This window comes from Pipistrellus kuhlii, unplaced genomic scaffold, assembly GCF_014108245.1.
Source record: "Pipistrellus kuhlii isolate mPipKuh1 unplaced genomic scaffold, mPipKuh1.p scaffold_m20_p_33, whole genome shotgun sequence".
Taxonomy (NCBI): Eukaryota; Metazoa; Chordata; class Mammalia; order Chiroptera; family Vespertilionidae; genus Pipistrellus; species Pipistrellus kuhlii.
This window is the reverse complement of record NW_023425533.1, coordinates 5,130,807-5,153,428: the sequence shown is the minus strand read 5'-3', so window position 1 is coordinate 5,153,428 and position 22,622 is coordinate 5,130,807. Positions and strand designations below refer to the sequence as shown.

The 22,622-nt window shown below is 38.6% G+C and overlaps 1 protein-coding gene across 1 annotated transcript in view; it reads left to right on the top strand.

Moving 5' to 3' along the window:
- The window catches only part of COL4A6 (collagen type IV alpha 6 chain), a 467,370-nt gene that overhangs the window by 405,466 nt on the left and 39,282 nt on the right, over window positions 1–22,622 (top strand). The window contains exons 9-19 of the mRNA XM_036460712.1: window positions 591–653; window positions 1,418–1,453; window positions 1,625–1,666; window positions 2,644–2,736; window positions 3,933–3,986; window positions 16,608–16,667; window positions 17,962–18,006; window positions 18,499–18,552; window positions 19,762–19,831; window positions 20,870–20,977; window positions 22,121–22,261. Of these exons, the coding sequence (XP_036316605.1) occupies window positions 591–653; window positions 1,418–1,453; window positions 1,625–1,666; window positions 2,644–2,736; window positions 3,933–3,986; window positions 16,608–16,667; window positions 17,962–18,006; window positions 18,499–18,552; window positions 19,762–19,831; window positions 20,870–20,977; window positions 22,121–22,261 (766 nt within the window). The remainder of the gene's footprint in view (window positions 1–590; window positions 654–1,417; window positions 1,454–1,624; window positions 1,667–2,643; window positions 2,737–3,932; window positions 3,987–16,607; window positions 16,668–17,961; window positions 18,007–18,498; window positions 18,553–19,761; window positions 19,832–20,869; window positions 20,978–22,120; window positions 22,262–22,622) is intronic.

Genomic DNA, 22,622 nt, shown 5'->3' with positions numbered 1-22,622 from the left:
CTTCAAAATTTGTTTACAGTTTTTCTTTCTATGTAAAATTTACATACAATAAAATACACAATCTTAAGTGTACAAATGATGAGTTTTGACAAATGTATACCCTTGTGTAACCCAAAGCCTTCTTAAGGTATAAAACATTCCCATCACCTTCAAAAGTTCTTTCCTGTCTCTAGTCAATCCCTGTTCCCACCTCAGCCCAAAGGCAACCACTATTGTGATTTTTTTCCCCACCCTAAATCATTTGGGTTTTTTTTTTTTTTCTATTATAGGACATCATGTAAAAGGAATAATATATAATATGTAGCCTTTAGGGTCAGACTTTTTTTACCTAGCACATTATTTTTGAGATTCATTCACATTGGTTTATATATCAGTAGTTTGTTATGCTTTACTATTATTTATCTTATTGTATGTATTGCAGTTCACTTATCAATTCTTATATCAGTGGATGACTAAGACATTCCCAATATTTTAATACTATGAATAAATTTAATATGAACATTCTTGTGCAGTTTTTGTGGGCAAATTCTTTCATTTTCATTAATAAACTGTGTTGCTTTTATGACCTTAGTAAAAACTTGTCTCTGTAGGGCCCACGAGGAATACCTGGTTCTCCAGGAGCTGTAGGACCTATAGGATCACCAGGATTTCAAGTAAGTAACCTAAATCTACCATGTGATCATAGAATTCATTCACATGAATGCTTTACACACTAGAACATGGATTTAATGTGTGCCTGTGTAAATGTAGGTTCTCCTAGTGGAGAAGGCAACTTTCATTCCTGGAGGATTAAAATAAAGTATGCTCTTATAAGGAGCTAAGTATTGTCTTTATTTATTAGAGTCAATCTGACTATTCACTCTGTGCTTCCAAAGTCATCTACTCTGGATCAACCTAAAATATAGCCCAGATATGACAGATATCTATTGTTACCATCCGCTCCCCTGATACTGCTAATTAATCATACTACCACCAGCATCAGCTACCCTGAGCACAGAAGATTTTTCAAAATCCTTTTCAAAACTGCAACTTGAAAAGCTCTACCTACCTCTCTTCTTTATACCAATCCTGTTTATCATAGGTGGCATAGGAAAAGCATAGAGTCATCTGTGTGGTTCTGGGAAAGCCCAGCCACAGATTTTTCTCTCTCCAGTGCATGAAATCCTACCACTGATTACGTTGGTTTACCTTTACCAAAGGTCACCATTGGCCTATTGGGAGGAACGACATATGAAACCTTCACTGTCTTCACATGAATGTGATTATTGGGTCAATTTGGGGAATTGGAACCTTGAGAGAGGGAGCTAGAGTTTGCTTCACCGATGCCAGGCTATACCAAGGTGGGTAGAAGATGTTCAACATGCCCACATTCTTGTCTGAAACTAAAAAGTGCTGTTTACTTTCATTTTTAATATAGGGTCCTCCAGGCCCTCCTGGTCTCCCTGGTCCTGACGTAAGTATACTTTGGCCTCCTACCATTAAGTAATCATGTTTCCCCAGAGATATTCTGGTTTGATTAAATGCACTTTCTGGTGGGGAAAAAAAAAGACTACATTCCTACTGAAGTTCCTGGAACTTGTTTAGTAATTGATTTTGTTTTTTCTCCCTGTGCCTTGTATCTCAGGGGAATATGGGGTTAGGTTTCCAAGGAGATAAAGGAGACAAGGTAAATAGATTTTTGTAAAATACAATCTGTGTTCCATATGCTCCAAACACAGTGTCTCTGGCTACAACCTTGTGCTTGCTTCTGTAAGGGGATTTGAATCTTTGCCTTGGGAAATGAGTATTTCCACCCCACATGGATTTTCTGGTGGGGTCCCTTAAGGGCTGCATGTACACATGCCACACATAGGATATTGTGGTCTTTCTCCTTTAAAATATTGTAGTCTTTCTGCTCCCTACCTGTGAAGTGTGGATGTCTTACAAATATAACTTTCTTGAAATATATTATCTCTTCATTCCATTGGGGTATTTGTGTACTGTGTGACCTTTTCTTTTTTAGCTTGTTATATCCTTCCTTCCTTTTCTTCTTCCTTCTTTTCTTCTTTCCTCTTCCTCCTCTTGCTTCTTCTCTCTTTCCATCTCCTCTCTCTTGCTTCCTTAACCATGCATTACCAGTCCCTTGTAGCTCCCCTTCCTCATTCTATTTACCTCTATAGTGATTTGAGCCTCAAGAGAGAATTACAAGAATGTTCTTATTGCCCTTCATGAGTGCACTGCCTCCAATGAGCAAATTCAGCTGCCAATGTTCTAAATGGTCTTTACTACCTCTGCTTGTGCTTTTGACAAGGGTTAGACTAACAACAGCCTGATCACAGTTGCAGAAAAGTGTCCATTCACCTTGCTCAAACCCATTTTTTGCTCTCCTCCAAACACCCCTATGCATGACCATGGCAAGCATGAACGTGCAGCTTCCTTTATCTTGTTTCCTTCTTCTGTAGTGCTGATGCATTTAGACAGGCTTATAATTCTTCTCACTCCTTGGTACTGATAGTTTTGTTTCCTCATCGATGCAAGGGTGAGGGTGAAGAGGCCAAAATGATGGACAGTTTATTTGTGAGTTACATACAGAGGACAAACCCACCCTCTGGAGAAATGGTCTGTGTGGTTCTGCTTTGCTTAAAGTTCCTTTTGATCTTACAGGGGGATGTTGGTCTCCCTGGCCCTGCAGGACCCCCACCATCTACTGGAGAACTGGAATTCATGGGGTTTCCCAAAGGAAAGAAAGGATCTAAGGTAGGGAATATTTAAGAACAGGAAAAGTTAATAAGCTTTTTCCTATTAATACCAAAGTTCAATTAAATAACCAGACCACACTACCCTGTTTCCCCGAAAATAAGACTGTCTTATATTAATTTTTGCTCCTAAAGATGCGCTAGATCTTATTTTCAGGGGATGTCTTATTTTTTCATGCACTAGGTCTTATTTTTGTAGGATGTCTTATTTTTGGGGAAACACGGTCCTGAGCAATGGATATTTTTTTTGGAAGTGAAAATAAAGCCTTTTTTTTGTTTTATTCCTCATGAAAGGCTTTTTTAAAAGGTTGATTTTGGGTATGTGGATATGAGTGTGCTTTGGTTTCTGAGTATTCATTTAAGTTATTGATATTATTTTCTGTGTTTCACTTTTGCAGATCCAATTATCAAGATGCTAAATAACTTAAATATTGAATAGTTGGGTTTTCCTCCTAACTCCCAACTTTCTCAATACTTGTGTTGTTCCCAAAAATTGTGACAGAGCACATACAATGTAATTGTTGTTTTGCAGTATCTTTTTTAAAGTTATTTTCCCTTAAAACTTGAGCATACCAAAAAGAATATATTGTCACCAACTGGCTGTAGATGCCCTAATTTATCTGATATGAACTATCAAGTCTGAGGCTGTAGACCTGTTTAGCCAATATGTGTTATACTCTGTATTTTGATATGAGTAAGTGTGCATATGGGTGTATTTGAATGGCTGTATGCTATTAAACTGTCAAATTATCTTTCAATTATTTGCACTCCCTTCTTTCCTGTGGTTTTCTTAAGTTTTATGATTCTGTGACTGTGGTCAACCAGGAGAAGGTGTTTAGTCCATTTCTTTAAGTTTGTCTTTGTGCAAACAATAGATCCAGGTTCCTTCCAGGTTTATAGGAAGTATCCATTGATTAGAAATAGTTTATGAGCATATAAAAGATTACCTGCATCCTGATCATTCCCAAACTTTAGAGAGCTCTTCCAGAGCACATATAGGAAAATTATCATGTAATAGTTACTCTTTCCCTCAAAACCATTGATTTTTTGCAGTCTGTAATTTGCACCACCCTTTGGTGCCCCAATCCTGATACCCCATTTGTTTCCCACAGCACACCCCAACTAGCTCAAGAGAGCCATCTCCTTCAAGTTCAATGCTTTCTGCCGCTACTCACTAATCTTTGTTTATTTTTCCAGGGGGAAGTGGGGCTTCAGGGTTCCCCAGGAACAAGTGGCCCTCCAGGACTTCCGGTAAGTCATTTTATTTGGTCAGTATCTATTGTATATATTGTTTAATTGGACAAAAGTTATAGCAATAGAAGGCTAACAGGAAGACTTCTTCCTATGGTTATTATAGAGAATTCCACCATCTTCATTATTAGAAGGCATTTGAAATGTTTTTTAAATATATTTTTATTATTGATTTTAGGGAGGAAGGGAGAGAGAGATAGGAACATCAATGATGAGAGAGAGTCACTGATCAGCTGCCCCTTGTATGCCTCACACTAGGGATCGAGCCCACAACCCAGGCATGGGTTCTGACGGGGAATCAAATAGTGATATCTTGGGTTCATAGGTCAATGCTCAATCACTAAGCCACTCCAATGAGACCATTCGAAATGTTCTTGTTTCTTGAACCCATGGGAACATTATCATGACTCTTCATGAGAATATATATCTTAGAGTTTATTAGCTCAAGCTCTAGAGTTAAAACAGACCTAGTCTTGACTTCTGGTTTCACCAGTTTCTAGCTATGTGATGTTGGACAAGTTTCTCTTTCTCTTTCTTTCTTTCTTCTTTCTTTCTTTCTTTCTTTCTTTCTTCTTTCTTTCTTTCTTTCTCCTTCCTTCCTTCCTTCCTTCCTTCCTTCCTTCCTTCCTTCCTTCCTTCCTTCCTTCCTTCCTTCCTTCCTTCCGTTCTTTCTTTCTTTCTTTCTTTCTTTCTTTCTTTCTTTCTTTCTTTCTTTCTTTCTTTCTTCCTTCCTTCCTTCCTTCCTTCCTTCCTTCCTTCCTTCCTTCCTTCCTTCCTTCCTTCCTTCCTTTCTTCCTTCCTTTATTTCTTCCTTCCTTTATTTCTTCCTTTCTTTCTTTCTTTCTTTCTTTTTAAATTCTCACCCAAGGATATTTTTCCATTGACTTTTAGAGAGAGTAGAAGAGATGGGGAGAGACAGAGAGAAATGTCAATGTGAGAGAAGCACAGTGATTGGTTGCCTCCTGCAATAGCTCCGACCAGGGCCCAGACTGGAGAGGAGCCTGCAACTTAGGTACGTGAACATTTCACATAGATTCTAGTCACCTCCAGTGATGCCTGTGAGGTATGCAAGGTGGGCTGGGGCTTATCTCCTTGTATTAAAGAGGAAACCATGGCTTGAACGGATGAAGAGGATTGATTGTCCAGAGCTACACTGCAAATTATTAGCAGAACTGAGACAGAAATTCAGCTTTCTTTACTTCTACCCAACTCAGAACTTTTTCCCCATACCACACTTCCCACTACAGTCCAGTTCATTCTTGTCATTATGGTGGTGGATCTTTGGTGTTACTGGCTTTACTGGCTCACTCTCCCTCCTTCTCATTCTCTAACAGGGTTTACCTCAAATAATTCCCCCTACTGCATTTTCACCCTGTTCCCTTTGTCCTGTAAAATAAAAAAAGACTGGCTAGCAACAATGCAGGGTGATAGATTGCAATACCATTTGAAGCTCGGCATTTCCAGTGTTTCACAATGTGGGCTGAAAAATAGAAACTCCTGTTGATTGTACCAAGCTGAAAAAAAAATGCCTCTCTGTATATAACATAGCTATTTCAAGATGATGAGAATCAAGAAACCAGAGTTTTCATCCCACTTCAGAATAGATTTGATATGAAACTTGCCAAATCATGTAATTCCTTCACTCTTAACATCTCTACCTGCTTAGTAAGAACATTCATAGGTACCTTATGTGTCTTATAACAGAAAATTTGTGAGAAGAAAGGTGGTAATAAAGAGTATTTCCTCTTGGGCTTTTCAGAGGAAATACACTTCTGAAATCCAAACCCCTCACATAAACTTTCAATTTCCACACAAGGCAGAGCTGAAAATGGAAGTCTTTATGGAAATCAAATTGTTCTCTTTAACTATTTTTTAAATAAATCTTTATTGTTCAAAACATTATGTATATCTCCTTTTGTTCCCCATTAACAACCTCTACCCTGCCCTGCACCTCCAGCCCTTGGGATCTCACTGCTCATTGTCTGTGTCCAAGGGCCATGCATATATGCATATAAGGTCCTTGGCTGGTTACCTACCACCCATCCACCCTCCGCCACCTTCCCTCCAAGATTCCACACTCTGTTCCAAGATTCGAGTCTCTGGATCCACTCTGTTCATCAGTTTATTTTGTTACTTATGTTCCACATATGAGTGAGATCATGTGATACTTGTCTTTCTCTGACTGGCTTATTTCACTTAACATGATACTCTCCAGGTCCCTCCATGCTGTCTCAAAAGATAAGAGATTCTTCTTTTTTACTGCTTCATAGTATTCCATGGTGTAAATGTACCATGGCTTTTTTATCCACTTGTCTATGATGGGCACTGGGGCTATTTCCAAATCTTAGCTATTGTAAATTGTGCTGCTATGAACATAGGGATGCATACATTCCTTCTGATTCATGCTTCTGGTTTCTTAAGATGTATTCCTAGTAGTGAGATCATTGGGTCAAATAAATGGAAGTTCCATATTTAATTTTTTAAGGAAACTCCATACTGTTTTCCATAATGGTTGCACCAGTCCGCATTCCTACCAGCAGTGCACAAGGGTTCCCATCCTCACCAGCACTTGTCATTTGTTGATTTGTTGATGGTAGCCATTCTGACAGGTGTGAGGTGATACCTCATTGTCATTTTAATTTGCATCTTTCTGATTATCAGTAACTTTGAGCATTTTGTCATGTCTCTTGGCCATCTGTATGTTCTCTTTGGAGAAGTGTTTATTTACTAGGTGTACTAGTTAATAATGTACATTTTTTTCAATAGATGGAGTTACACATATGATGATATATATTCAATTTGATATGTATGAAGGGTGATCGGGGCAGCAGCCACCACTCACACATGCTGACGACACCTGCCCCACAAACACCCGCTGCTGGTGTTGGCCCCAATCACTCTGTGCCATTAGCAGGTGCAAGCCCAGACAGCACCACTAGCACATGAGAGTGGTGGTGACAGGAGCAGGGCTACTGGCAGATGGGACCAGGGGTCTACAGTGGGATGGGCTAGGTAGGGGTGCAAGGATGGGCCAAGTCCCACCCCTGTGCCCACCACAGCCTCATGGCCCACAGTTCCTTTCATGGTGCACGGATTTCCCCGTTTTTGTTTTTGTTTTCACTTTTTAAATTAAGGTATTATATGTATACATATCTTACCATTGCCCCCTCTCACCCCATGCAGATACATGCCAACACACCCACCAGTGTTTTGCATCCATTGGTTATGCTTATATGCATGCATACAAGTCCTTCAGTTGATCTTTTATCTACTGTACTTCTCCCTAAACTTCTCACTGTAATTTGTCAGTCTGTTGGATGCTTTGCTGCCTCTGTATCTATCCTTTTGTTCATCAGTTTATAATGTTCTTTATTATCCACAAATGAGATCATGTGGGGTTTTTTGTTTTTTGGGTTTTTTTTTTCCTTTCATTCACTTAGCATAATGCTCTCCAGTTCCATCCCGGTTGCTGCAAATGGTGAGAATTCCTTCTTTTTATGGAAGCATATTCCATTGTGTAGATGTATCATAGTTTTCTGATCCAGTCATCTGCTGACGGGCACCTAGGCTGTTTCCAAATCCTAGCTATTGTAAATTGGTCTTCTATGAACATATGAGCATATATTCTTTCTGATTGGTGTTTCTAGTTTCTTAGAATATATTCCTAGGAGTGGGATTACTGGGTCAAATGGGAGTTCCATTTTCAGTTTTTGAGGAAACTCGATAATGTTCTCCACAGGGACTGCACCAGTCTGCATTCCCACCAGCAGTGCAAAAAAGTTTCTTTTTCTATGCATCCTCTCCAACATTTGCTGATCCTTTTTATTGTTTCACTGTTGATGATAGCCATTCTGACAGGGGTAAGATGGTACCACATTGTCCTTTCCATTTGCATCTCTCAGATAATTAGTGACTCTGAGAATGTTTTCATGTGTCTCTTGGCCTTCCTTCTGTCTTCATTTAAAAAGTACCTATTTAAGTCTGTTGCCCAATTTTTATTGGATCATTTATCTTCTTTTTATTAAGTTTTATAAGTTGTCTGTAGATGTTGGAGATTAAACATTTATCAGTGAAAACATTTGCAAATATGTCCTCCCATATAGTGGGCTTTCTTCTTGTTTTGTTGATGGTTTCTTATGCTGTGAAAAAAGCTTTTTATTTTGATGTAGTGCATTTCTTTATTTTCTCTTTAGAGCAGTATGACTGAAGAAGTTCTTTCGGCATATGTCTGAGATTTTGCTGCATATAGAGTCATCTATTGGAGTAGTATTTTTATAGTTTCTTGTCTTATGTTTAAGTCCTGTACCCATTTTGAGTTTATTTTTGCATATGGTGTAATTTGGTGGTCTAGTTTCTTTTTCTTTTCTTTTTTTCTTTTTTGCATGTATCTGTCCAATTTTCCCAACACCATTTGTTAAAGAGATTGTCTTGACTTCATTGTATGTTCATGCCTCCTTTGCAAATATTAATTGAGCATAGTGGTTTGGGTCAATATCTGGGTTCTGTATTCTATTCCATTGGTCTATATGACTGTTCTTGTGTCACTACCAGGCTGTTTTGGGAAGAGTGGCTTTGTAATACAGCTTGAAATCAGGTATTGAGATCCCACCTATGTTATTCTTCTTTCTCTGGATTACTCTGCCTATTCAGGGTTTTGTTTTGTTTTTTATTCCAGATGAATTTTTGGAGAGTTATTTCTAGGTCAAAATATGCCATTTGTATTTTAATGGGGGTTGTATTGAATCTATAGATTGCTTTGGTTAGTATGGGTATTTTAATGATGTTGATTCTACCAATCCATGAACATGGTATGTTCTTCCATATGTTTACATCTTCCTCTATCTCTTTTTTCAGTCTCCTATAGTTTTCTGAGTATAGGTCTTTTACATCCTTAGTTAAGTTTATTTTTAGGTATCTTAATTTTTTATTTTTTTGTGCAATAGTAAATGGGATTGCTTTTTAAATCTCTCTTTCTGTAAGTTTACTATTGGTATATAGAAATGCCATGGATTTCTTGGCATTAATTTTGTATCCTGGTACACTGCTGAATTTATTTATTAAGTCTATTAGTTTTCCTGAAGTCTTTCAAGTTTTTTATGTATAGTATCATTTCATCTGCAAATAAGAACAGCTTTACTTCTTCTTTTCCAATTTGGATACATTTTATTTCTTCTCCTTATCTAATTGCAAAGGCTAATACTTCCAGTACTATGTCTAACAGGAGTGGTAAGAGTGGGCATCCCTGTCTTATTCCTTTTCTTAGGGGAAATGGTTTTAGTTTTTGCCCATTGAGTATGATGTTAGCTGTGGTTTTGTCACATATAGCTTCTATTATATTGAGGTATGATCCTTTATTCCCACTTGGTTGAGAGTTTTTATCAAGAACAGATGTTGGATTTTGTCAAATGTTTTTTCTGCATCAATTGATGTGACTATGTGATTTTTATCTCTCAATTTTTTTTGTTGTATCACATTTATTGATTTGCAGATATTGTACCATCCTTGTATTCCTAGGATAAATCCTACTTGGTCATGGTGTATGATGTTTCAGATGTACTGCTGGAGCTGATTTGCTAGAATTTTGTTGAGGATTTTGGCATCTATGTTCATGAGGGATATTGGCGTATAATTCTCTTTCATTGTGTTCTCTTTATCTGGTTTTGGTATTAGGGTGATGTTGGCTTCATAGAAGGAGCTTGGAAGTGTTCCTCCCTCTTTAATTTTTTGGAATAGTGTAAGGAGGATAATTTTTAGTTCTTCCTTGAATGTTTGGTAAAACTCCCCTATGAAGTTGTCTGGCACCAGGCTTTTGTTTGCTAGAAGCTTTTTTATGAATGCTTCAATTTCTTCTATAGTTATTGGCCCATAAGGATGTTTATATTCTTCCTGATTGAGTTTTGGAAGGTTATATTTTTCTAGGAATATGTACATTTTCTCCAGGTTGTCCAGTTTGTTGGAATGTAGTTGTTCATATTATTTTTTAACAATCCTTTGTATTTTGGTGTGGTCTGTTGTTATTTCATCTCTTTCATTTCTGATTTTGTTTATTTGGGTCCTCTCTCTTTGCTTCCTGGTGAGTCTGGCTAGAGATTCATCAATCTTTTATATCCTTTCAAAGAACTAGCTCTTGGTTTCGTTGATCCTTTTTATTGTTCCATTGGTCTCTATGTCGTTTATCTCCACTCTGATCTTTATTATTTCCTTCCTTCTACTTACAGTGGGCTTTTTCTTGTTACTCTCTTCCTAACTTTTTGAGTTGTAGGGTTAGGTAATTTATTACCATTGTTTCTTATTTTTTGCAGTAGGCTTGTAGAGCTATGAATTTACTTCTCAGGACTGCTTTTGCTGTGTCCCATAGATTTTGGATTGTTGTGTTTTCATTGTCATTTGTTGTCATGATGTTTTTTATTTCTTCCTTGATCTCTGGTTACCCAGTCATTCTTTAACCATATGCTATTTAGTCTCCACGTGTGTGATTTTTTTTTATTGTATTTATTGTAGTTGATTTCCAGTTTTATGCCATTGCTATCTGAAAAGATGCTTGATATGATTTCTATGTTCTTGAATTTTGAAAGACATTGTCTATGACCCAACATATGGTCTATCTTTGAAAATGACCCATGTGCACTTAAGAAGAATGTATATTCTGTGGCTTTGGGGTGAAATGTTCTAAAGATGTCAATTAATTCTGTCTGGTCTAGTGAGTCATTTAGGATTGCTGGGTTTTTTTGCTGATTTTTTTGTTTAGAGAATTTGTCCAATGGTGATAGTGGAATACTAAATTTTCCTACTATGATTCTAGTGCTATCAATCTCTCCCTTGATATCATAGATGAGGTTTTTGTTGTTGTTGTTTCCCCCCCCCCCCCTGTATTTGAGTGTTCCTGTATTGAGTGTGTATATGTTTACCAGAGTTATTTCTTCTTATTGGATTTCTCCCTTTAGTACTATGAAGTGGCCTTCCTTATCTCTTGTTATGTCCTTTACATTGAGATCTAATTTGTCAGATATTATTATTGCTACCCCAGCTTTTTTTTTTTATTTCCATTCACCTGAAAAACCTTTTTTTATCCCTTCACCCTCAGTCTTGTGTGTCTTTTTTTCTGAGGTGGCTTTCTTGTAGATAGCAGATATAAGGATCTTGTTTTCTTATCCAATCTATTACCCTATGTCTTTTGATTGGGGCATTTAATCCATTTACAATACATTTAAAGTTATTATTTATAGGTACTTGTTTGTCGCCATTTTTATTCTTTACCCCTCAATTTCTCTTTCTTCTTTTTACAGCAGACCCTTTAACATTTCTTGCATTGCTGGTTTGGTGGTAATAAACTCCCTTAGCCCTTTTTTGTCTGTGAAGCTCCTGATTTCACCTTCAATTTTGATTGATAGCCTTGTTGGTTACAGTATTCTTGAATTTAGATCCTACCATTGCATGACTTTGTATATTGAATTTCATTCCCTTCTGGCTTGATGAGTTTCTGTTCAGAAACCAGTTACTAGTCTGATGAAGGTTACCTGGTATGTAACTTTCTGTCTCTCTCTGACCACTTTTAATATTCTTACTTTGTCATTGGTGTTCGCCAATTTATCAATAATTATAATGTGCCTTGGTGTTGGTCTTTTGGGATTCATTTTTCTTGGGACTCTGTGAGCTTCTTGGATTTGTGTGGGTATTTTCCCTATATCATAGAAGTTTTCTGTCATTATTTCTTCAAAGAGGCTTTCTATTTCTTGCTCAGATTCCTCTCCTTCTGGAATCCCTATTATTCAGATGCTGTTTTGATTTGTGTTGTCCCAAAGTTCCCTTAGGCTCTCCTGCTTTTTAATTTTTTTTTTTCTAGAAGCTGCTCTACTTGGGTATTTTTTACCACCTTGTCTTCTAGCTCACTGATGCAGTCCTATGCTTTTTCTAGTCTACTCTTGATGCTTTCTATTGAGTTCTTTATAGCAGCAATGTCATTTTTCATTGATTTTTTTATTCTTCTTCAATTCCTCTTGGTTCTTATTCATATTGTTGAATTTGTCTTCCATTCTTTTCAGTCACCTTATGACCATTTCTCTGAATTTTTTCTCTTACAGGTTGCTTGCCTCCATTTTGTTTTCTTTCTTTTCTGGTGATGCTTGTTTTTCTTTCATATGCAGCCTGTTTCTTTGTCTCCTCATAGTCTCTCTTCTCCACATGTCTGGTTATGTAGTTCTCTCTCTCCTGCATTTATTTATAGGCACAAATTACAACACACAAGGCACTGAACACAAATGTATTCACAATACTAATAACCCCAAATAAAGGTGACCACCGTAGAAAAGAGGATTAGGAGATAAGAAATAAGAAGAGAGAAAAAAAGAGTGTAAAAATGAAATTGGGAAAAGGAAAAAAAAAAAGTAAGGGAGAAAATAAAGAGAATAATAAAGAAAAGGGGAACAAACTATATATATATATATATATATATATATATATATATATATATATATATATATATATATAGAGAGAGAGAGAGAGAGAGAGAGAGAAACTCCAATAGAACAGCCACTAATCCCAGCAAATGCCAGCAACAAGTAGCTGGAGATTAATACAAATTACAAACAACAACTAATATCAAGCAAGGTGAGGGGAAACAGAAGCAAAAAACAAACAGAAACAAAACCAAAAAAAATAATAAGCAAAACAATCTCACAAAACATAAAAAATTGATATAATCAATATTCAAGAAAAGAACAGAAAGAAAAACAATTTTTTGGATATTTAAGACAGAGAAGAGAGAGGTATGTATGGACTTGGAGCAGGGGATTGAAAATTAGATATATAAATAGGGTGGGAAATTTTTTAAAATATATTTTATTGCTTTTTCACAGAGAGGAAGAGAGAGGGACAGAGAGCTAGAAACATCTATGAGAAAAAGACATTGATCAGCTGCCTCCTGCACATCCCCTACTGGGTATGTGCCCACTACCAAGGTACATACCCTTGGCCGGAATTGAACCCAGGACCTTTCAGTCCTCAGGCCAGTGCTCTATCCACTGAGCCAAACCGGCTTCGGCAGTAGGGTGAAATTTTAACAGGGGGTACAAAGAAAGAATAGGGAAAATATAAAACAAGAAAAGGGTAAGAGAAACAGGACACAAAAAAGGGAAAAGTTAGGAAGAGAGTGATGGCATAAAGGTAGAGTTGAGATAGAGTAAAACGATGATAAGGGAAAGATGAAAACAGAATGTAGAACACTAATCCCAAAGTAAAATAAAGAGAAAATAAAATGACATGTAAAAAAAGGTAAATTAGTAGTAGTAGTTATAATACTTATTGAAAATAAAAATGTAATAATTAAAAAGATAAAATCAAGTTAGAAAAAAAAGAAAAAATAGTTTCCTAAGTAAAAGATGAAAAGAAAATGTGCAGTAGTGAAGGTCATTCACTTCCTCTATTGTTCTGTTTTGCACGCCTGTTTTCCAGTCAAGACAATAGTGCAGTTCCCTGAATTCCACTGCTCCTCAGTGTTGTAAGCTAGTCCTGATTTTTAAGCATGCAATGTCTTAATTTCCTGTATTCCTTTATTTGTGATTACACAAGAGTCAATTTGTGATTCAGCCCCTGGGTGGCAGTGTTTCTGAATTGATCTCCGTGTCTGTAGGAACCCTCTAACACATGTGTCAAACACAAGGCCCGCGGGCCAAATCCGTCCCGCCAGGCCTTGCAATGTGGCCCGCACCGCGCTGTCATCACTGCACTCCGCTGCGTTTCCATCACAATGACAGTTTATGACTGTTCAGTAAACCATTCAGCCCGCGATTTAGGCTGGATTTTAGATTTTGGCCCCTTCTCTGATTGAGTTCGACACCCCTACTAGCATGTACTTAAATCCTGATTTCCCTGTGGCACTCAATACCAGTTTGTGAGAATGGATTGCTCTAGAGCTGGCTCTCCGACAGTCACTCCCCACTCCGATCCCCAGGTTCCAGAAAAATAACTTTCCCCTGCAGTCTCCCAGGGTGTCCCCAACTGAGTGATCCTATGTATTGGGCTCAGTAATCAGAACCAAGGCTTTGAAGAAGAAAAAGCCTAAATGTGTGAACAATAGGGTTGCACACAAGTCTGTGCAGTCCCTCTTTTCCTCCTTGGGTCTAAGTAGGTGGCACACTTTTAAAATTTTTTAGGTTGTTCTTTTGTGTCAGATCAAAACGGGCTGCTTTTTAGAGATCCCTTCTGTTAGCAGCTATGAGGAATCCCTTCCACATTCATGGATCACTCCAGCCCCAACAGCCACAGGTTTTTCTAGGCATAGACTTCCCCATGTCCTCCAGCTCCTGCAGTGCATGCATCTCTCTCCCGCAGGGACCAGAGATCTCACCTTATCCCAGGCAAAATCTGACCTTTCCTGGTGAAGTGTACAGCTCCTATGAATCCGCATGTTTGCGCCAATTGGGGACCAGTGTTCTCAGGTTCGCAGTTGTTCAATGGGTGCCGCAGTTGTAGATTTTCAGGCTTTTGATAACATCCATTTTCCCCTTCAAGGTGGTATATTCTCTGCATCCGAGCTCATCGCTCAGCTCTGGGAAGGATCCCAGCAGCAGTGGGGCTGCCAGGTCAGGGAACTCTATCTAGCAGTTCTTCACCTTCTCCTGGAGCATAGCTGTGCCTTAACTCGCCAAAAAATACTCCCCGTGTGATCCTCAGCTGTTCTTTCTTTCTGCTCCAGGACAAGGCTCTGGACCCATCTGTCTATTCTGCCACCATTTTTTCCTCTCTGTTCTCTTTAACAATTTGTTTCCCTTTCATATGATCCTAAATATTTGCAACAATTTCTGGCAGGTGGCAAACCTGACATATGTATGCCTCACCTTTTTTCTTCTTCACCCTTTGCAGTGATCAAATATTCCTGATTTTTGGCTCACTCCCAGCTTCACCCATTTCACCCCATTATCCATAGGAGCATACTCAGACTTATAGACTACTGATACTACCATGAAGATAGTCAGAATCATGCATCTGTGTGTTGTCTGTCCAGGGAACTAGCAAACACATGGTAGGGCAAAATAGAAGAGATGCGGAGAGAGAGAAGAAACTGGTAAATCCTGAGGTACCTATTGAGTGGATCTGAGGCAGCTACCTTCCGCTTGCCAACTATAAAATTCATCTTAGTGCTTTTACAGTTTAGGGCAGCCTGAGCTGCCATAGCTTCCATGGACAGGACAGAGAACATTGCATGAAGTGCTTCACTTCAGAGTCCAATAGACACATTCTACCAGGTGGCAGCATGCATTGGTTTCTGATTTGAGATCCAGAACTGATATTTCAAATAAGTTTTGCATTCAGTTTGACCTGCAGGCCTTTTGAATAGAAATCCTATTCAACGTTCAGTCTGAGTTATTTGACACACAACTGCGGATGTAGAGAACTGCAAATAGAAACCAAAGCCTGCTTTGAATCAGACCATTCTCAGACACACATTCTCCCCCAATAAAAACTCAACAAAAGAGTCCACATTAAAAAAAAAAAAAAAAGCAAAAACCTTGGGCCTAGAAAGCTAAGGATTATTCAGCTAGTTTTCAGTACCTATGGGAATACTCTTAGTACATAAGAGAAAGAAAACTACAAAGAGGATTTGTATAGTGCCTTCTCAACCAGTTGAGCCAGGTCACATCAAGAGGACAACAGGTAATGTGCCACAACATTTAGTGTCTTTCACAAGCTTACATGTAAGAAATCTTCACTGCCTCCTTTACTCTCATAATAGGCTTAAATGTTGTTTGCCAAAATCTGTACTCCAGAAAGTCCAATTTTAAGCAATAACAAAATGGCTTTGATTCAATTTGCTTAGAAAGTCTTCATCCACTTATGTAATGAACTCTTCTGTATCTTGAGGCCCAGAATGTGCTTGCCTTTGGCTCAGAGCAGAGAAAGCTCTTTCTCACTCACTCTGCTTTTTTTTATTTTTGCCTCTTCATAGAGAATCCTTCAGTCATGCCCACAGCTGTAAGCCCTCGTCTCTTATAAGCAGGGCAAGAAGGATTGGAAAACATGTCACAGTCTCTATTTGGAATGCTCCTAGGGCCTGCAGGACTCTAGACCACACCAAGATAGAAATAATTACCACTGAGAAGGATATTGTAATCATCATATCTCTTCTAGTATTGACCACCAAGAATAAACACAATTCTTCATTTGAGGGTCAAAGAACCAAGTTCCTAGATGGTAGAAGGAAGCCTATTCTCATGGCAAGGGTCCTGAAATAGAAGTCTGACAACCTGGCTTTCTGATTATGTAACCCATACAAGATGGTTAGCCCTTCTGACTGTTATTCTTCCCATCTGCAAAATCAATGGGGTCAGATATTTTATCATTTCTATGTTTAGTCCATGTTACTATAAATACATGAAATATTGTTTGAGGGATAAGACATTACTTCTAGAACCAAAATGTAACCTTGAATGAATGGTCCAAATTATATTCAGGTCATATGTGCTTCTTAAGAAGTGACAGGAAACTCAGCATTGTGAGCCTCCCCAGTGAAACTATGGAAATGGTTTGAAATTACCACTGTGCTTTGAATGGAACTAGGAGACCTATAGGAAGAAATGAATGTTATAACTTATGGGTTTTTTTTTTTGTTTTTTTTTCCTTTAGGGATTTGGAATTGCAGGAGAAAAAGGAGAAAAAGGCATCTCTGGTTTGCCAGGACCAAGGGTAGGTAGGGTAGGAACCTTGAATGTTGCTTGCCTGGGTCTGTTAAGTCATCTGATCCATTTTATTTCCTGTTTCCATATTTATGTATGTAACTTTATGGCCACTTAAGCTTTTATTTTTTTAATAATTATTTTTATTTGTTTTTGTTTTAGACACTTTTTTTTTAATCCTCACCCGAGGATATTTTTCCATAGATTTTTAGAGACAGTGGAAGGGGAGAGACAGAGAGAGAGAAACATTGATGTGAGACAAATACATCGAATCATTGCCTCCCACATGCACCCAAACAGGGTCAGGAATCAAGACTGCAACCGAGATATATGTCCTTGATCAAAATTGAACCCAGGACCCTTCAGTACATTGAGCCAAACCTGATAGAGCCACTTAAGCTTTTCTTTCTCTTCCTCAGCCTTCTGGCAGGCCCCTAAGATTACCTTCTCTCCACTTTTACCCATTCCCTTGAAGTAATGGCTCTTTTGAATAAAGAATGATGTACCCCCTATATAGGTGACTACTCAGACTATTTATCCCCCTTGTTCCCATTCTGGGCTAAAGAATTATGTGACTGTTGTCTTGCTTTTATTTCATTCTATCTTGTGGGAATATGGGCAAAGGTGAGAGTTGAGGGTGTGCAGAAATGGAAGAAGAGGTCCAAGTGCAATTTTTATAGAACAGAAACAATCCTGAGAAGTTCTAGATTGTGAGGATGTTTCAAGTCAACAGTTTCCAGTAATAATCTCACTTCAAGTGGAAAAATAACTTCATACACTTGGGTCTTACACTGTAAGCAAATGGCCAACCTTAGCCTTAAAGAAGCAACACTTTAGACAATTGTGTTTTAGCTTCATCATGAAGCTTGTTAAAGAGTCTTGAATTTTCAGCAATATTCATCCATTACCCTGCCATCTCTTTATCATCTTTTCTCTGCTCTCTAGTCTGGAAAAGGCACGATCACCAACAAATTATGCATTTGGGGTGAGAGACAAGCAGCATTCCCACAGTCTATTTAAAAATCTAATAACTTGGAGTTAATGCATACTAAGTATAATAACACCCAGCCCTTTTACCAAATTCCACCTAGTGCTTAGAATGTTCCCATTTATTTAGCTCTTTAAAAATGCTCTTTGTGGCTATTTAGCTTGATGGATTAGTACTTAGAAAGAAATTATTGAACCAGGTCTAGGAACATTCTCTTACCTGATTTTAGGAGCTGCTAAATCTTGAACTCAGTTGGATAGCTTTGTTATGTAAATCTAGTGGCTTTTTCTAGCATGCCTTTTTTTTCTCTTTACAGGGTCCCATGGGTTTAGAAGGAGTTCAAGGACCTCCTGGGAGTCAGGTATTTTGGTGAATATTATTAAAACCTTGGTGTATAAAATCTGAATCAAGGTCCCACCACTTTTCTTAATATGGTCATCAACCCAAAGGAAGACATTGCTTTAATGAAAATTTCCACCTTCCTTTGATTGGTATAAACTCAACCACTCTCTTCTTTGTTTGCAACCAAGAAGATGAGTATCCAGTATCAAGTTTGGTGACATTCCATGGCATGCTATATGGTATAGCCATACTTCTTTAACATGTTATCAGTGTTAGCAAGGCCAGCCTGCTTATATTCACCTCTAGCCTTTTGGCCCTTGTGCCTCCAAGCATGCAAGTTTACTACCTAGTGTGCCATATGGCCTTCTGTAACAAATTATAGAGTCATATAGGATCCATACATACCCTTGAATGCCAGCCAATGTTCCTGTGCCATTTGCACTAGGCTAATCCAAACACCAGCCCCTCTTATGTAGACATTCAACTTAGTTGTAACTATGTTCTGTCACAGGGCAAGAAGGGGTCCTCAGGTTTCCTTGGGCTTAATGGATTGCCAGGAATTAAGGTAATGTTGTTGGGAAGTAAAAATCCAGGATTGGGGAGAAGGAAGAATAAAGAATTGCCAGAAATGCTATTTAGTCCTTTCAGGCTACTATAACAAAATATCACAGATTGGATAGTTTATAGACAGCAGAAATTTATTGCTCACAGTTCTGGAGACTAGAAGTCTGGGATTAGGGTGCCAGTATGGTTGAGTTCTGGTGAAGGGCCTCTTCCAGCTTGCAAACTGCCTACATTTTCCTGTGTCCTATTATGATGGAAAGATTGAGCTATCTCTTATTGGGCCTTTTATATAATGGCACTGATTCTAATTGGGGCAGCTCTGCCCTCATGACCCAACTCCAAATACAATCACCTTGGGCATTAGGTTTTCAACATTAATTTGGGAAACGGGCACAATCATTAAGACCATAGCAAAAGTCTATATATGAAATAAAATATTTTTAAAGTATTTTAACATTTTATGTGTCATCCTTTTCACATGCATCCTACTTTAATACACAAAACTGATGAGCATTATTTAATATTACTTGATAAGTGGTAGACTTAATGGGGAGGGAAACATGGTAGCAAATCAATCCCTTCAAGGAAGAATATTTTTTATTGACATTGCTTAGAATTGCCAACTTTTCAGTTGGCAATTATTTTTCTTAAATTCTCTACTGATAATGCATCCCCTTATTGCCTGCACCCAGGACTGAGAATTCCCACCACCCTACTCTGAATATGCCACTGTATCTGATTATGGTATTCGAGTCCCTTTTGTGTGACAATTAGGACTCTTTTGACTTCTTCTGCCTGAAATCATCCACTAATAAGAACAGTGGCAATAGCAAAGTCCCAGGCCTGCTAAGAGTGGGAAAATTTTGAAACACTGCTCTCCCCTGGGCATCTCTTGGGTGCAGCCATGTTATCTATTTCTATGATATATTTGCCAGAGCAGGTTTTCCTGGAGTCAGTTTGCAAAATGAAATTGAGATCCCTTGTTCTTGATAGGGTTGCAATTGAATATCAGACTTCTGACCTGACTTGTGTTGCCTTCATCTTAAATTGATAGGACTTTGAAATTAACCCATGGACTAGTTGACCCTGGAAATCAGGGTTTGCAAAAGGAGAAACCTTTAACTTTTCTGGGAAATGGATTTGAGGACACATAGGTCTTGGATGATGAGGTCACATAAATATTTGTGTTTAATGTATTTAATCCTTGCAGGGTGAAAAGGGTGATGTTGGCCTGCCAGGCCCAGATGTTTACATCGATACAGATGGTGCTGTGATCTCAGGTGCAATTTTTCATTGATTTGAGTGGAGAAGAAAAGACAGGGAGTTAAATGTTATATCCCTTGTAATTATTTAAAGAATTTTTTGTTAGCCACGAGATTGCTGCTAAACCCAACCCTCCCAAGGGCTCCTCCTGGATCCTGAACTTGAGAAGTGAAGCTAACTCCAATATCTTGGGGAAACAAGCCAAACCCTACTCCATTTTTGTGTTGGGTCTACCAAGGCTAGGGTTTGAGTTAGTTGGGCCTGCATTTGTTAAAATGGTTATTTTAGTGATGCTTAGGGAAGGATTGATATCCTCCCCAGCTAAGTCGACTTCAGCCTGATACTATAGGACACTCAGGTTCTCAGCTACATGATCTCATGAATGCTTGAGCTTGACAATTTCATTGTAAATAAAAATGTATTCTTAGGGGAGCACCTGGTTGAGTATGATATTTTGAAAGTTTGTCTTCACCTCTCCTTTTTCTAGTTACTGTATGTGCCTAACCCCTTTTCCTTCTCCAAAAATCCAGATGCCCACTCTCTAGCTTCTTCTTGTTTGACCAAAGGCTTCTACTATTGTGCCTTTTCAATCTGGGTCTCTTAACTTTCTCCCTTCATCCTCTCAGGCTCAAGCTGTCTGATAAACCCATTGAAGCTGAGATGTTAACAGTTGACAGTGTCTTCCTCTGTTCATCTCCCAAAATAAAACTATGTGTATAACATGAATAATAGACTTTAACCCCCTTAACCCAAATGGTAGACATTTGAGGCATTATAGCAGATTACTAATAGTAGAAGGAACTTCATAGTACTTTGCCAAAACTTTCCATGGGAAGCAAACTCTGGCCATAGCAGTTCTGAACACTAGTGGAGTTTTAGTTCAAGTAAACCCACTATCACATGAGGCAATCAGCATCTGGGAGAGATTATTAGTAAGAAATGCAAGAAAGGCACCTCTACCTAAAGACATCTCCTTTCATCTCTTCTTAGGCATTTTGTGACATTTGTGAGTGTCTTCTGGTTTTGCTTACTTTTTTATTTCATTGTAATGTCAGGTTATCCTGGAGACCCTGGTGTGCCAGGCCTCCCAGGACTTAAAGGTGATGAAGGCATCCAGGGCCTGCCTGGCTCTTCTGGCATCCCTGGATTACCAGCTTTACCAGGTGAAACAAACTAACCCACCTCCTACACAGATCAGTTATCTCTCTTCTCTGGTGTCCAGTATCCCCTTACATATCTCTGGTCTAGTACATACCTAGCCAAAGTCAAAGGAAAGTTTGACTAGTCAATTAGGTTCTCACTGCCAGCCCAAGGCTAATGTATATGAGGAGTAAGCCTGGGTGGACAACTTTCCTTTGGCCTCAATAATGTGCCATAGCTAAATAAGCAATCCAGACTGTGATGAGGTTTATAGGAGCTATAGAAACCTGGGTTATACTGCTGGAGCCCTGTCATTCTTCTGAGGATGTGCCATCCAGTTGGTGCTTGACAGAAGGCCCTAACAAAAGCTCAGAGGAAAGTTGGTACCCAGACCCTTACTCTGTGCATAATTCAGGCACTAAATGGCCCCAGCATCCTATGGATAGTACCCATAAAGCAATCACCTGAGGGGCATAACCATATGGCATTATATAATAACAAAAATAGAAAGGGCATGCCAGAGTCTGGGAGGCAGTGATGTTCCAAATATAAATACTCAGATATTATTTGTATTTATTTTATCTTAAATTTAGAGAGAGAGATAGAGAGAAGAGAGAGAGAAATTTCAATATGAGAGCCCTGACCAGTGATCAAACCTGTAACCTAGATATGTACCCTAACTGGGAATCCAACCTGCAACCGTTTTGGGGTACAGGACAATGTTCCAACTAACCGAGCCATCCGGCTAGGGCTCCAACATTACTTTAAAGGCATCAGTTTTTAAATTCTTTGGGAATGAGCTTCTGTAAAGATTCCTGTGCTTTTAAAGCAACCACTTGGAAGAAGTATAGCTGATTGCAGCACCAAACTGGAAGAGAAAAAAAAAAAGGAATGAGAGGCTAGAGACCCAGGTTTCTCTCTAAGGTTTGCCACTAAGAAGCTCTGCACCCTGACCAATTTTTCTCATGTCATTGGGCCTTAATTTCTCAAGAGGTTACGTTAGGTGATCCCAAGGACCTTTCTAACTTCAGTGCAAGAGAAGAGTGAATGCTTTCCCAAATTGTTCCCTTGTAGTTCAGATTCCAATGTATGTCACTGAGTAGAATACCCTAAAGAGTAAGTGGGGTGATATGATTAGTATTTTTGTGTGGGCTTATTTTTTCCAGGTGTGTCAGGTGACCCAGGGCCGCAGGGAGTTCCAGGCCTGAAAGGGAACAAAGGAAACCCAGGCCAAACCACGATTGGGGCATCTGGCCTTCCTGGCAAAGATGGTTTGCCAGGCCTACCAGGCCTACCAGGCTCACCTGGTAAGTTGTTCATTTATCTTTGATCTTGAGACTCAGGTGTGATCCAGACTACAAAACAGTTATGACGTATGAGAGAAGGAGCATTGCACAGATGTAGTAGCTAAGCCAGAATACATGGTAACTACAGAGCTGCAGTGATGAAGGCCCCATTCTTTCTGAGTCAGAGCCTTGCTTCTACAAGTTAACAACCACAGCAGTCACAATATTCATCAAAGAACAATCAAACTTGGGCCACCTTGATGACCAAACACTACCTAATGCCTTCCAACTTTTGTACTCATTTACTCTTTTTTTTTTTTTTTATCTTCAGTATGGAGTTTTCCTTTAATTTTTTTTATTTTAATTTCTTTGTTGATTAAGG